The sequence below is a fragment of the Aethina tumida genome, chromosome 2 (assembly GCF_024364675.1).
Source record: "Aethina tumida isolate Nest 87 chromosome 2, icAetTumi1.1, whole genome shotgun sequence".
Taxonomy (NCBI): Eukaryota; Metazoa; Arthropoda; class Insecta; order Coleoptera; family Nitidulidae; genus Aethina; species Aethina tumida.
Genome location: NC_065436.1, coordinates 876,982 through 894,131, shown reverse-complemented (window position 1 = coordinate 894,131; position 17,150 = coordinate 876,982). Strand labels below are relative to the sequence as shown.

Here is a 17,150-nt window from a genome sequence, read left to right as displayed (position 1 = left end):
TTGAAGTTGTAAATCAATTGTTTCGGGGCATTTGTCGCGTTCACTTTCAGAGTGAACTTCTCTAAAATTTATGTGGTTTTGTGTTTTGTTTTTCAGCTGAAATTTATTAATGGTGCACTCTTAACATGCGGAAATACAAACAAACACCGGAATAGTGCCAGATTATTAATAGAACGTCTCTTTCCATTTTTTTACTATTATTTTTTATATCAAGGTTGAAGACATCATAAATTATTGTTTAAATTCGATTTTTTGAGGACCTAATTTTAGACGTTCATAATTTTTTCTATTTTCTAATTTTATATTTACATTTTTTATTCTTTATTCTTGATTTTTTAGATTCTCTAGATTTTCCAGATTCTTTAGATTCCATAGACTCTTTATATTCTTTCTATTCTTTACGTTGTTTACATTATTTACTGTCTTTACATTGTTTACATTATTTCCGGTCTTTACATTCTTTACATCCTTTACATTCTTTACATTCTTTACATTCTTTACATTTTTTACATTCTTTACATTCTCTACATTCTTTACGTTCGTTACATTATTTACATTTTTTACATTCTTTACATTCTCTACATTCTTTACGTTCTTTACATTCTTTACATTCTTTGCATTCTTTACATTCTGTACATTCTTTACATTCTTTACATCCTTTACATTCTTTATAACTTAAGTTTCTCCATATTATTTAGTTTTTTAGGTCCTTTATACTCTTTATCAAGGTTAGAATAAAACATTAATTACTACATAAATTTTATTTTTTAGGAATATTTTAATTAAATAATTATTTGATGTAAATCTTGGGTGGTTAATAGAAAATTAGATAGACTATTAAAAGTGTTAGTAATAATTAAAATCTAAATGAAACAGTTGCGTGTTCATGGAGTATGTAAATGTAATACTTTGTAAGAACTTTCCTTATCAAGTATTAATCAAAACTCATTATAACTTGCATCCAGTTTAGAGAACTTTTATCAGATTGAACTCTCAGGCTCAATATGATAATTACTATAAATTTTTAAGTGTACTGTTTTTAACTTAAATTGGAATTGAAATAATTTATCACTTTTTATTTTATAGAGAGGAGCTTAAAAGCTCTACATTAATTAAACATGTTTAACGTTGTGTCCATTTTATGATGTGTAATAGATATTATTCTATGACTGTTTCTAATGTCACGCAGGTTTGCACCTCGCCTTATTTTCGGTTAGTGAAATGCATAAAATTGTTTAATGAATAATAAATAATGGAACGGAAGTGGGAACAAATATAGCACTGTCATTTACCTTGTCCGATATCATTCAGATTAAGACACCACTTGATTTATGCGCTGCGATACGTCGGTCCATTAATTTCGAATTTAAAATGAAACAATCCACCCTAGTTAATTAACTCGGGGCAATTTCCGCAAAAAAACAACAGAGTGCCTTTTTGCCCACGTGAATTCAGATAATTCTGAACGGGTGCGGCGGTTAATTTTGTTTCAGCCAATTTTCGAAGTACGAGTACCACCAGAAGGTACAACTAGGAAGATAAACAAAGGCCCCGTACGTAAACAATCGTGCCGCCTTATTTAGCAGAAAAGCCAACACGATAAATAATTCATAATTTTATTTTTGAATGGAACAAAAGGTCTTGAATAATTAATATTCAAATTATTGAGTTTACACGTGTTTATATTTATATACGCCGCATCGTACGGTGTGCACCAGTACCGAAATAGCCACGTTCTTATTTTAGTCTCGTAGTAATATTTATTCAGGGGAACTCGTAAAAGTTATTCGAATATTTATTCGGTAAATATGCAATAAAATTAGTTCATAGGAAAATATAAATGTGTGCACGTAGGACTGAACGGCGGGTGGTCATTTCAATTGACTTCTAAGATTTCATTCGTTTTAATAATGTCGGCGGAAATTTCGTGATTGGTTTTTTTAAATGAGTTACTTTTACTTTTATGTTAATTAGTTCTTAAAAATATGGCTTTATTTATCGAAAATAACAGCAACAAGTTCATCGACTATTCTGTATGTTGATTAAATTTATTGTTTGTATTTTTTAAATTATTTCATATTTTCGATATTCTTCATCTTCCCCTTTTCTTCGTATTTTTCATATTTTTTATACTCTTCATACTCTTCATACTCCTCATACTCTTCATACTCTTCACACTCTTCATACTCTTCATATTTTTCATATTCTTCATACTCTTTATATTCTTCACTCTCCATATTCTTCATATTCTCCACGTTCTTCACATTCTATATATATTCTTCATATTCTTCATATTCTTCACATTCTTCATACTCTTCATATTCTTCACATTCTTCATATTCTTCATACTCTTCATATTCTTCAAATTCTTCATATTCTTCATATTCTCCATATTCTCAATATTCTTCATATTTTTCTATAAACAAAAGAATCTAAAGAATCTAAAGAAATATAAAAAAAAGAATCTGAATGTGAATCTGAAAAATCTGAAGAATCTGAAGAATCTAAATAATCTAAAAAATTTAATGAATCTCAAGATATTTTTAGATATTCCTCTTGTCAATAAAAATAATTAACAAGATTAATTCATCTATAAAAAGTATTACATTTTAAATGAATAATTTGTTATAAAAGCACCATCAGTTAATTTATTGCATATCAAAAGTAGCGACCAATGCATAGCTTTTAATTAATTAGCCAGCCTTTTAATTAAATAACAACAAACACCAATAATGGCACCATTCATCGGAGTTGCATTAATGCCCGCGTTAACGGCACCATTTATTTATCCAATGCGAGAGCAAACAGGCAATATTTACGGAAACTTAAACACGATCAGCGCATGAGAGTGGCAGATCAAAAAGCTCGGGAGCACATGGCGTTTCCGCTGCGACACTAATCGATCGACGATACGTGTTTCAATTAACAACGTTTCATAAATAAACCCATCATAATATTTATGCTGGGCCCGGATCACCTGTTACGCACAGGCCGGACCCGGGGGAATAATCTGGGTATTGGGTAAACAGGCGGGAAACGGGTCAGGAACGAGTGGGTCAACACTTTGTTTTTTCCTAAATTCTTCGAACCGGTTGGTTCAGATTTCCGATAAATCGATGGAAACAAAAAAAAAAATGAACCAGGACGAAAGGTAACGACAGTTAAGGCTTCGCAGAACGTAACAGTAAAGAACGAGTTGGAATTGTGTGTTGAACCGATCGTTTAATTTGATGCGAGAAGTTTCTTTTCCTGTACGTATAGTTTCATTGACAATAGTTGAATTGACCTCGGACATTTTGTAAGCACTTTATTATTCCATACAATGTAATAACGATTCAATGCTGTATTGTTACTATGAAATATGTACGACGATTACAAATGAAATAACTACCATCTTCTGCACATGAAACGTAATCGCCATAGTTGGTGGTCGTTCACTATATAGTAAGTTCATTTCAACTATTTTCGGTCCTTTGACTTAATTCATTTTGTTTCTTCATATTCTTTGACTGTTCTACTTTTTTCATTCTACAGATTCTTTAATTAAAATTACTCTAAATCTACCTTCTTTACATTGTTTACATTCTTTACATTGTTTACATTGTTTCCATTCTTTACATTATTTACTTTATTTACATTATTTACATTATTTACATTATTTACATTATTTACATTATTTACATTATTTACATTATTCGCATTATTTACATTATTTACATTATTTACATTATTTACATTATTTACATTATTTACATTATTTACATTATTTACATTATTTACATTTTTTATATTTTTTACATTATTTACATTCTTTACATTCTTTACATTTTTTACATTCTTTACATTCTTTACATTTTTTACATTATTTACATTCTTTACATTTTTATATTATATACATTGTATAGATTCTTTTAATTTTTTAACTTCTTCAGGTTCTTCAGATTCTTCTAGATTATTTTTAATCTTTAGTTTCCTCAGATTTTATAGATTTTTAAGATTATCTACATTTACGTTCAAATTTAACAATGAATTCATGAAAAAAATGATCAATTTGAAGAACATTTTTAACGATTGTGGGAAGCTTCCGGCGGGACGCGAAAATTTACATACACCTTATGGTTTTCCGTTTCCGGTGAGTCGTATCGATTTACGATTTGTATTTAAATTATTGCATTTTAATCGCAGCTAAAGTTCCAATTACATAAACCACCGTCGACGTCCACGCGTATTATTTACGATGAGAATAATTAATTAAATTCACTCCTTGGACAATCGGATGTAAAACATTAAAATGTGTTGCATAATTAAGTTGATCAAGTCGTAAATTGTAACTGTTCATCATTGTGACACATAAGGTGCAACTTTTTTATTAATGGTCAAATTAGGTTATAGGACTAAAACTTAATCGTAATTAGATGTCATAATTAAAACTACTAATCTGGTTAGTATTCAATGATCTTATCGGGAAACAATCCTTGTGTAACCTTAAGTCTTGTAATCCATTGTGTAGTCCATCATTAAAACACGTCTTAAAGTTAATGGGTTAGCAAGCAGTAACCGAGATTCGGTCTTTACGAGCCCAAACATTCCGGGCTCATCAATCAGTGGAAATATTTGATTATACTAAAATTTAGAGCACGACCCGCTGATCCATTTGTCTCGGAGATGATCCAGACAGGTCCCATTTAACCTCAACACATATATTATTGTACCGGAAATCGGTCGAAAAAAGAAACAATCCCGAAGAAAAAAAAACCCTCCTTCCTCTAAGGCAAAGCATGTAAATTTATTTGAGCGAGGTCATTGGCCAGACGGACGTTTATTCTTGGAGCGCCGATAGAGTACCACCATGACGAGCACAATAAAAATGATCGTCGCTAAGTTAAATTTCATCTAACATGTATAATAAATTACTCAATGCCGTTTCGGAGGTGGATTTTTATTACGAGTGCGGGGTGGGTGTTATTATTTCGTTGGGACGGCGTCGCTTGGATTTATAAAGTACCAACGCCCACCGCACAAGTACCCGATACAAAGGAGTGCTGCAGTTAATAGGATCGAGTGCGACCGTAATGATACGAATAATGTTACTGTTTATGTGTGATTCATACATACATACGTTGGGGCTGTGTCGAATTCGGTCACACTTTGATTTTGTGTCAATTGGATGTCGATAAGGCTAATGTGGTGTGAATTAAATGATTTCCTTCTTAAGTGGAATTGTCATAAAACGCTGCAACAACGAAAGCCTTTGTTTCACTGAAATTGGATTCTTTAAATTCTTCACATTCTTCATGTACGAGTTTTTAGTTTAAATGATGCTTACTTCAATAAGTGTAAAGTTAAATCCACAAGAGATATTGGAATTCTACATTTTTTTTCTTTATACACAAAATTGTAAATCATTCTATAAATCACTTATTCCTTTGATTATTTAGTACGACTTTCTTAGTTATTAAGGATCTAAATTTTAAGAATCTGGAAAATCAGAAGAAACTTAAAAATTTAAAAAATCTAAATTCTTCTTTTCACGCAACCTAAAAATCACTGTGTATATGTTCAACTTTTTATTCCTTTCTTTATTTAATAGAATTTCACTTGAAGAATATAAAAAATTTGATGAAAATGGTATAAATAATCTAATGAATCTAAAAATTCTAAAGAATCTAAATCTTATGAGCCTGAAAAATGAGAAGAAACTTAAGAATGTTGTATTCCTTTCTTTATTTAATACAATTTTAATTGAAGAATACAAAAAATGTGATAAAAATGGTATAAATAATCTAAAGAATCTAAATTTTATGAGCCTAAAAAATTAGAAGAAACTTAAGAATTTTTTATTCCTTTCTTTATTTAATATAATTTTACTTGAAGAATATAAAAAATTTGATGAAAATGGTAAAATAATCTAAAGAATCTAAAAATTCTAAAGAATCTAAATCTTATGAACCTGAAAATTCAGAAGAAACTTAAGAATTTAATAAATATTAAGAATTTGATAAATTTTTAAAATGAAGAAACTAGAATATTCAAAGAATCAAGAATCTAAATACTCCAAAGGAATTAAATAAGAATATGAAGAATGTAAAAAATGTGAAAAACTGAAAAATCTAATGAATCTAAGAAAGCTGAATAATTTGAAGAATCTGAATAATCTGATTAAGCTCAAAACACTGGAGAAACTGAAGAATAAGGAGACACTAAAGAAACTGAAGAATATGTAAAAACTAAAGAAACTGAAGAAACTGAAAATTCTGAAAAATCTGAAGACTAAAAATAGAAGAAGATTAAGAATCTGATGATTTCTTTTGATTATTTAGATTAATTATTTTCAGATTTATTGATTTGTTTAATTTATTTAAGCAACAGCTGATCCTGAATGTCTTCAATTTTTTGAGTTCCCCAATTTATTTAGTCCTGTAGTCACCTCTTAATATTGATGTATAAATTTAAATATCTTCGTTGGGGTGAGATGGAATGAGACGTTACAATTCGATGGTATTTTTATTTATGAGAATTACCTGACACATAAATAACCGAGATACAGGGCATATAAATGAGTCCCCCTTTTACTGAAATAAACAAATCGATTTCATCATCATCGAAACGGTTCGCACATTCCCACCGTCGATAAAGGAGTTGGGGGGGCGTTCTCCACAAGCGATTTTGTATATTGTTTTATATTTTACAGGCCACGCTGACCTAAATGTCGGCAGACTTGTTTATTTTAACGTTCGGGCGGAAGTGTCAATTTTATATGCAAACATGATCCAATTTTCCAGCCCACCATTCCGACCATCGTGCCAATAAAACGGTTTATTGACTTGCGTCCAGGTTGCGGCACAATCAGTCAAATTGACTTGGTGCGCTGATTATTTTCAGGCGCACTAAAAATAGTTAATATTTCTTAACTCCGGGATGCAGTTCGATTGTATGCAAAACGGCTTTCGTTGGGCACATTGGGCACAGTTGCACACGTGCATAACTAAATGCGGGCACTTTTCCATTGCATCGCAATGTGGGCCACTAATTCTTTTATCTTATTCCTCATCGGTATTAGGATGTATGTCACCAAAACATTTAACGGGCTTTATGTAAAAATTATTTTAATTTTCATTATATTATATTCAAATTTAGACAGTGAGGAATTAATTAAGGGAAATTTATTAATATTACACACGCATTTTACATGTTTACCGATTATTTTGGGTCCTGTTAATTAATTTGAATTATCACCGTCATTCCAAAAATAATATGTATGCATTAAATAATGAAACAAAAATATATTCGAAAGTGCGTGATGTGGTACACTGTTTTGTTTAAATTTAGGATTATTATTTGTATTAAATACACGGTGTATTTATCGCCTCGTTAAATTATTGCATGAGTTGCGACTATTTAATTTGCAGTATTTCATTAATGGATTAAGTTCAACTAAATTTTATAGCATAAATTATGGACACTCATAAAATAATCTTGTCGTCGTTTTAATGTGTGTTAAACACGACTTTTATCTTAATTTTGTTAGTCATTAAAATTGACAAATGTTCTAAAATGATAAAAATATAAAAGAAAAGATTAAAATATATAATAAAAAAATCTTTAAAATAAGCTTTATTCAACAAAAATTCATTAAAATGAAGGCTAAGTACCATGTTTATCAGCTTCAATATGATTATCCAGATTATCAAGAAGGACATAATTGACAATTGGAATGAAATGAATCCATTTGTCCAACTTTTTGAAGGAATTCATTATATGAAACCTCTTCCTAAAGGTTAATTTATCCTCAAAACTTCCGCCACAGACATCAGAATCTTTCTTGGTATTGTTCTACCATGTTTATCAGCTTCAATTCGATTATCCAGACTGACAAGAAGGAGATAATTGGGAATTAGAATGGAAGGAATCCATTTGTCCAACTTTCTGATAAAATTCATTACATTAAACCTCTTCCTAAAAGTTAATTTAGCCCCCAGACTACCACCACAGACATCAGAATGTTTCTTGGTATTGTTCTACCATGTTTATCAGCTTCAATTCAATTATTCAGACTGGCAAGAAGAAGATAACTGACAATTAGAATGAAATTAATCCATTTGTCCAACGTTTTGATGATATTCATTACATGAAACTTCTTCCTAAAGGTTAATTTATCCCCAAAACTTCCACCACAGACATCAGAATCTTTCTTGGTATTGTTCTATCATGTTTATCAACTTCAATTCGATTATCCAGACTGACAAGAAGGAGATAATTGACAATTGGAATGGAAGGAATCCATTTGTACAACTTTTTGATGAAATTTATTACATGAAACCTCTTTTTAAAGGTTAATTCATTCCCAAAATTACTATCACAGTCATCAGAATCTTCATTGAGTCAAGTACTGTTCCACCATGTTTATTATTATCAGCTCTACAGACTGGAAAGAAGAAGATAAGATAAGATTAATGTCTTAAATCATATAAATATTTAATTTTTTTTTAACCAGTGAAATTTTGTGTCACCACACACGTTAATTAATTAACAAAACTCCACTAATGAAAAGGTTGACAAACGATAAGTGATTGTGTTCTTTGGCCTTAAGGCGTGGCAAATTTATTATTACTCCACCCATTTTTTCTCTCTAAAGAATGCCATTATGGAACTGTTGATTTAACTTTTCAATTAAAAAGACGCCAAGTTTCTAAAATTGTACAATTCATCATTGAATACAATGCCTTGTTACTTTGTTTGAATATTGTGGACACGGTTTAAAAGTATGTTAATTGGTGCTCAGTGTCTCTTAAACATCTTCAGATTTAGTTTGTTTTAGTGAAAACGGTACAGAATAGTGTGGAATGTTTTTATAAAAGCTCTGAGTTGGTTTGGAAAAGGTCACCTCGTATATAAATGTCGAAATTTGACCTTTTGTGCTTCAGCATAAAACCCTCCATAATAATCATTATTTATTTACAGTACGATTGTTGATGTTAAATGAATAATTTTTTGAACACTTCTAGGCGAAAATTTATGGTCGAATTTAAAATTTCCGGTTAATAAACTGGCCTGAAAACATGTTAATGGGGTAAAATAATAAATGTTAACTATAAAATAGTTGTATCATAAAAACATTCATGACAGTATTATAAACTTTGCAATTTGTAAGCGTTAAAAGGTGAAATGTTTTACTTAGTTTTATCATGCCATGTTTAAATGTGTTGCCAAATTACTATGTATGTATAATTTTAACAATACTTTCAATTGTACACTCATTATAATAATTAAAATAATGAATTAGTTTCCTTTGGCTGTAAATTAATTAATTTTATGTTGATTTGCTTTGTTCATTACGTTAACATTTAAATTAATTAATTAATTAATTATAGTAATTGTTCAAAAAATGGCGAATGCGCCACACAAAACTTTATCATTAAATTAATGTAACAAATTAAATGGAACATAAAACTCTAAAATTAAATCAACGAAATCAATAGCTAAATAAATTTAGTTGTGATACCCACACATTAGACGTGCCTGTCTCGAGCAACGAAATTAATGCCCAACAGATTATTAATTTTAAAACGCTGTTTAATGCGATGCTTTTAAAAAGCTTTTTAGTTGTTAATCAACAGTCTAAATAAACGGTACAAATTTGCCCCGGTGATTTACGATTAAATGTTCAGTAATGAAATGTGACCGTTATGTGAAGCCTTATAAAATTAAATTGTTGGGAATTTTTGAGAAAAATTATTATACAAGTTTATAAGTTTGTAACATTCCTGGAAAAAACAGTATTATGTTCATATCTATAAATACAGATGACTTAGTTCACACGCCAATGGTTTTCAATGAGGAACAGCATGAAAAAAATGAATGTGTGTCAATTATTTTAAGGAAATTTATCGGGTGTTTCGTTGAATGCTTTTAGTTAGATTATGCCCGAAGGATTAGGCCCAAATGGCTCACTTAAATTAATGAAACAACTAAAAAGGGACTGTGTACCCACATAATTAGAAAGTTAACGAGATTTTCGTTTTCTGAGATCGATATTCTAATGAGTTTTATTTTTATTTTGCAGGTATGTGGGTGGAACAAATGCCTATAATTACATCAGAGGGGTTTGTATAAAAAAAGAAGCAAGACAAGACATTTGAGTAATAAGTAATATTTTTAATTGTTCCATTTAATTATTAAATAAAAATTAGTTTTGATTTAATAATATTCTTTATTACCTAATCGATTGAATAATGTGTATATTATACAATCATTGAGTAATATTTTATAAAATTTAATAATTTTAAAATTGTTCAATAATGATTTAGTAATATTTAATAATTTTTAAGTATCTGTGACTATTTTGACATAAATACTTTTATTCAATTCAATTTTACACTGAAATTTTATTAAATTTAATAATACTCTTTAGTACATAATCAATTGAATAATATATTCACACATGAGTAATGTGTTTATTAATTTTAAAATTGTTTAACAATGCATTTAATGTATATATTTATATTTTGTGAATATTTTGACTTTTTTATTAACCAGAAATCTATTAAATTTGATTTGATCTATTGAATAATGAGTACATTATACCATCATTGAGTAATATGTTTTAATAATTTTTTTTCTGTGACTATTTGTGAACATTTTATTCCATTCAATTGTTAAGCTGAAATCTTATTAAATTTGTTTTGATTTAATAAAACTCTTTATTACGTAATCAGTTGAATAATGAGTACATTGAATAATATATTGTTAAATTTCTATTCACATTATGTTCAATAATGAGGTGGTTTCTGTAGATTCTTCAGGTAAACATTTTTATTAGACTCACAATCAAATATAAAATATTAAATGGAGTAGAACAAATTCATAAAAGGTTAATTGATCATACAGAACAGCCACTTTTTGAGGCAACTACCCGTTGCCACTTAAACCGTCCGTGGTTTATTATCATAACCATTTGCGTTTTCACAATAATGAAGCCAGAAATTCAATCTGTCTGACGGTACAACGATAATGGTGGCGACTCGCTAACTGGAAAACTGGAAAATACCGTCCTAGATTCAGTGATGGCGCGTGGAAAACTCGTTAAAGAATATTTGCCACGCTCCGTCTCTTGTTTTCCGAGCAAACAACGCCATGTGTGTCGGGACCTTAGGAACCGACGCTAAAAATAAAACCCCGGACGAGAAAAAAAATAAAGGCGAACCGGAGCGCTTAAAAGGCACTAAGTGTTGCTGTTTAATCGTGGAATTTGCATAATGCGAAACGGTACGAGGTATAAAGCTGACATACAGATTAAATTAACTATGGAAATTCGCTGGGACTTTCTTGCCTTGTTGGTTTATGTTTATTGATTCACTGGAAGCACCATTTTATCAATCTTTATTCCGTTGAAATGTCATCGATTAAATGAACGAACCGCAGACGAAGTTTGCAATTTATTGCGGCGGAACAAAGGCTGAAAAACTGAAAATGATAAAACACCAATAGTGTTTCGTTTCCGGTCTTTGGTCTCGCGTCAGAATCCAGTAATCCACGTCCATTTCCGTTTTGGGGTGCGCTTTCTCATTAGTGTTTGGCCGCACCTCCGTTGGCAATACAATTTGTCGCAGATGAATTATCGACGGTCTCGCCGCCAAACGATCTACATTCGCCACCGGCAAAGATCATCGGCGTTTTTCTGCTACGCTGACTCCCGATGGGAACTTTGACCCTGACCCACTTCCAAGGTACTTCACCTTTTAAACGGCAACTGTTGTTATTATTAATATTTAATAAAGGAGTTGTCCGGGTTTCGAGTGGAAACTGAGGGTCGTTTGTATGCGGGGGTCGAAGTGACATTTTTCTATGGACTATGCAAATTGCAAGCGGGACAAATGACTATGGGAGTTGGAAGGCGGTTGTTCCGATGAAACGCTATTAGGGAAATTCTGGAGTTACGGACCAGAAAAAAGGGACTTGTGCGAGATGACAAACGAGGGATGAAATAAATAGGCGATCCTGTGTGTTTTCTTGCGAAAATATATAATTGGATTTGTAATAAAATATGTTACGTATGTGGCCATTTTTCTCCCATGTTCATGAATTTTGTTACGATCGTTACACAAAATAAAAAAAATCTTTCTAAAAAGAATTCCTTAAATTAGACAAATTCAGACCTTTTATTTTTATTATATTATTATATTTTTATAATATTTTTTAATTTAATTAACTTTAATGTACATTTTTTTAATATTAAATTTAATTTTTCTTAAAACGGTCTTTTTAAACTGGACATAATCAAATTTTTATTTTTAAGTAGTGTTTGATTATAAATTTATTTTACTTTCATAATATTCTTTAATTTAATTGACTTTAATGTATATTTTTTAATATTAAATTTATTTTTTCTATTAAAAAGGACTCATTAAATTGGATAAACTCAGACTTCTATTTTTAAGTATTATTTTATTATAAATTTACTTTATTTTCATAATATTTTTTATTTTAATTAACTTTAATGCATATTTTTTAATATTAAATTTAATTTTTCTATTAAAAAGGACTCATTAAACTGGATAAACTCAGACTTCTATTTTTAAGTATTATTTTATTATAAATTTACTTTATTTTCATAATATTTTTAATTTAATTAACATTAATATATATTTTTTAATATTAAATTTAACTTTTCTATTAAAAAATACTCCTTTAACTGGAGTAAGTATTGTTTTAATATAAATTTATTTTATTGTCATAATATTTTTTAATTTAATTAATTTTAATGTATATATTTTAATATTAAATTTATTTATTCTACTAAAAAGTGTTCCTTAAACTGGAGAAACTCAGACTTTTAGTTTTAAGTATTATTTTATTATAAATTTATATTATATTCATAATATTTTTTAAATTAATTATCTTTAATATATTTTTTATATTTATTTTAATTTTCTTACTGAAGTATTCATTATTTAATCGATTCCTTAATAAATATTATTAAGTCAAAACAACTATAATAAGATTTCCACTTAATAATTGAATATAATAATAATGTTGCCTTCAATATGTTGTTGAATAAATTGAAAAAATAGGGAAATAATTTCAGATAATAGTAAAATTTTACTGTATATTATTGGACGACAAATTGATTGGAATAAACTGAATAATAACTACATTATTCAAAAGTTATAGATAAAATAGCATACTTATGTAGATACTAATAGAGATACGAGGAATAATTTTCAAATAAACATTAAAATTGGAAACATAAACCCGATTTATATAAATATGTAAATATAATTGAACGTCTTATCAAATGTAAATCAGCTTATTTGTAAGAAGATTGTAGACCATTAAGCCCATAATGCACAGCCATGAGCAAGAGCAGCAACGTGAAAGAAAACCGTAAGAGGGTTATCTGATTTAATACTGTCTTCTTAGTCAAACGATCCCATGATTGAAATTCCTCCACGCTTCATAACTTCCACTTGCACCACAACATCCAATGTTTACAGTTCACAGGAATTCATCAACGAATTAAAACTGAAGCCAGGCTTTTTTTAAGGGGGGTAGTTTTATAAACCAGACGACCATAATGAACTTTTATTTGTTGAGGGCTCGTAATTAGAGGCGCCAGACGCGGGGGCATTCTGTAAAATTAAATTACTCATGAAATTATGGCTGCATCCAAAAATACCAGTGCACGTTCATCAAATGTGTATGAGAATATCATACGGCGTTCTAGGAAATCCTATTCACATTGCCGTGACATGCCTTTACAACAATGGCAGGAGCATGTGAATGGAAACAAAATGATGGAGAGGTGCTGATGCATTCCTTTGTGAAAATCCTATTTTTATGAGCGGAATATTAATATCTAATGTTTTTTTTTTTGGTTCGACCTATGATTTATTAAGCCCAAAAAAGTCTCCATGTTGTGGGGTGACGTTTAATAGATTCAATTTCTAAGCAAATTCGCCTTTTATTCGTTTTACTTTTACCTGCGTCGCGTTTGATTTACGTCAATGTTCGATACGGCGTTAAATTATAATTTATAAAAACCACCCGCTGTTAGTTTAACCGCACAAAACGCCCTGTCATTTACCCGATAAATTATGCCTCGGTACCCTAAACACATTACATTTACAAGGGATGCGAAACTATAAATTCATACGGTCATGATTTATTCAATTTGCACACTAGTCGTTAAATTTATGGTTAAACTTGGCTTCAATGTTTATTATTAGAGTTTGATAAAAGAAGCCGAAAGTTGTTTATTAATAAATACTCATTATTATTATCGCCGTAATTGCTGTTGAAAATTGAAACGGCGGCAAAACTTTGACCTTAATTGCCTCGTTACCAAAAATTACGTTCATTCATGTCCACAGCGATAATTATAAATAATTAACATAGAATTCATTACAATCGTACGTTATTTATGAACCATCGACGTAACCATTACATAATTTATTTGCATACATAAATATTAAGTTTCTACATTGCTCATGCCATATGGTTGCCTTTATCCAAAACGAAATATTAATATAATGTGAACTTTTTGTTGTTATTCATTCAGTTCACAGATGTACTTTTGTGCATGTTATTAGTGTTTATATTCGTGCTTTAACTTGATAAGAGTGTTAATTTCAAGAAACTAGATAAATATCTTGATGTTATCAGTTAATAAAGTAAGGAAAAATCTGAATGAGTTATGAACCAAAGATAACATATCGCTTTACTGCTGAAAAAAGCTTCAGTACAATATGCAAACCACATGTTAGTCTGTAACTTACAATTGGGTTATTCATTAAACAAGTTCACTATTGTATTTCTTCGTAAATTAGGTCGTTGTTTAATACTAAAATTAGCCTTAGTATTATTTTTAAATTAATAGTATTTATTTTATTTTAGTAAATGGCAAGCCTCAAAATTCCCTAAAACCAACCTCAGAGCCTGAAAACTTGGAAGAGTATGGCCTGAGGGATGATCCAACCCAATCTGATTATGGAATGGATGGTGACTACGGGGAGGAAACGGAGGATGAGGAGGTCGATGACGAAGACTTTGGATCAAACGTCATTCCCACATTATCAACCAAAAATTCCATGATTATTGCCAAACCTGGTGACAACGTTGAGTTACAATGTTCCATCAAAAATTTAGGTAAATCATCCTCAGCATTATTAGTATTATTTTTTAACTTGAATGATTTCAGGACAATACGTAAGAGTTTGGAACAAAGACAACCTGATTCTGTACCAGGGGGAGGTGGCAATGAATGCTGGCAACACCATGCTGCTTCCTAATCAATCCTTGCAGATTACCGGAGTAAACGAATCAAATGTTGGTAACTACACGTGCGAAGTGCTGATCTCCAACGACCAAAAACTGAGCGTCACCCACACTTTGTACATTCAAACGCCTCCTTCCATCGTCAGTTTGACGACCGACAACGGAATCACTCAAGTACGTCCAACAATTAAACCTTGAGGTCAATTACTAATTACTTATTTGCAGTTCCACAAAGGACAAAGACTGCAACTGACGTGCAAGGCAACAGGAACACCAAAACCAGTAATATCCTGGCACAAAGGGAACGTCATGTTGGACATCGTGGGCGAGACTTTAATAATCGACAATTTGAAGCCCAAGGATGCTGGCAACTATCGTTGCTTGGCGGACAACAAGAGCGCCCAACCAGCCCACGCCTACATCGAAATCAAAGTGGAGAGCGAGCCCATCATCTCCATCGACAAGTACATGGTCAACACCGAGCACAACACCGACGTGGAACTGAAGTGCGTCGTCCGTGGATCCCCCGTGCCCACCACCAACTGGCAAAAGGATGGAGTCAACATCAAAAACACCCAGTCCTACAACCTGAGACACGAAAAGGACGCCTCCATCTTGTTGATCAGAAACGTGCAGGAGACCGAACTGGGAACCTACACCTGCGTGGCCAAAAACGCCTTGGGCAAAGTCGAAAAGAACGTCACCGTCGTCAAGGAGCCGGCCGTCCTGCACCTGAAGGAGGACAAGAACGAACGCGGCACCCAGCTCAGCTTCAAAGTCGAATCCAAGTCCGCCATCGAGGAGCACGAGCTCCAGTTCAGGAAGAAAGGAGTAAGTACCCCAACCTAAACCACTTCATAGCTGATTCCTGCATGGTTATTTCAGGAATCCGAATGGGAAACTGTGAAGCCGGGCGTCTCCAAGCCGGACAAGAACCACGTGTACCACGTCCAGTACACGCTCCAGAACCAAGAGCCAGGAACCTACGAGGCGAGGGCACGGTCGAAGAACTCGCACGGCTGGTCCGTCTATTCGGACAGCAAGTCCTTTGTCATAGGTAATTTTTTGGTTTTGGATTTTGTGTTAAATGCATGGCGACACCGTTTTAATTTGTTTTTGCTTTTTACGCAGCTAAGCACCATAACAAGCACAACAAAAAACACCATAAAGACAAAGAATCGAAAGGTATTGATGATTTCTTTATTAACACCATTTCAAGTATTAAGAACGTCAATAAAATAATTAACAAAATAAAGCATGTTACACTAACAACTATAATATAGCATTCATAAAGTCAAGCAGATTCAATTGCTGTTGACTTTTATGGATGTTCCTTTTAATGGCACGCATGGATTCTCATTTGATTTTTTCCGGTGTACAGTTCAACAGCCAGAATCACAAGCACAACCACCTGCACAGCAAGAAATCACACATAAAGAAACACCAGTAGGAGGTACATTTTTATTTCTTTTTCCAGTTTTGTTGGTGATCAGAGAAACATTTAACAATTCTTCACTAATGTTATTCTGGTCACCAATAATGTTATATATTTTTGAGTTAAGAGACGGATTTTTGAAATACTTTCATCAATATCATTTCATACATTTGAATGAATATTCAAAATTAATAAGGTTGAGGTTTGGCAAAGCTTTTTGGTTTGATAATATTTCGAGGTGTGGGTTTAATAATATTATTAATTACTCTAAAATTTATAAATTAAATCAACAAAATGTAAAATTAAAAGACCAATCCACGAAATGGAATTTAAATTTAAATAAATAAATTGTAATAGAATTTTATAGTAAAATAGTAACTCAAATATGTAAATGGTAAATTGAATTTAAATTGGATATTTGAACGACGAAGCAAATTGAATT

The 17,150-nt window shown here is 31.1% G+C and overlaps 1 protein-coding gene across 3 annotated transcripts in view; it reads left to right on the top strand.

The window, feature by feature from the left end:
- Window positions 1-17,150, top strand: part of LOC109596449 (protein amalgam) — a 62,487-nt gene that overhangs the window by 44,068 nt on the left and 1,269 nt on the right. The window contains exons 2-7 of one of the 3 annotated variants that reach the window (XM_020011998.2): window positions 14,893-15,144; window positions 15,197-15,447; window positions 15,499-16,104; window positions 16,159-16,330; window positions 16,405-16,458; window positions 16,655-16,726. In XM_020011998.2, coding sequence (XP_019867557.1) covers window positions 14,893-15,144; window positions 15,197-15,447; window positions 15,499-16,104; window positions 16,159-16,330; window positions 16,405-16,458; window positions 16,655-16,726 — 1,407 coding nt within the window. The remainder of the gene's footprint in view (window positions 1-14,892; window positions 15,145-15,196; window positions 15,448-15,498; window positions 16,105-16,158; window positions 16,331-16,404; window positions 16,459-16,654; window positions 16,727-17,150) is intronic. The other 2 variants (XM_020011999.2, XM_020012000.2) reach the window with 2 other exon arrangements.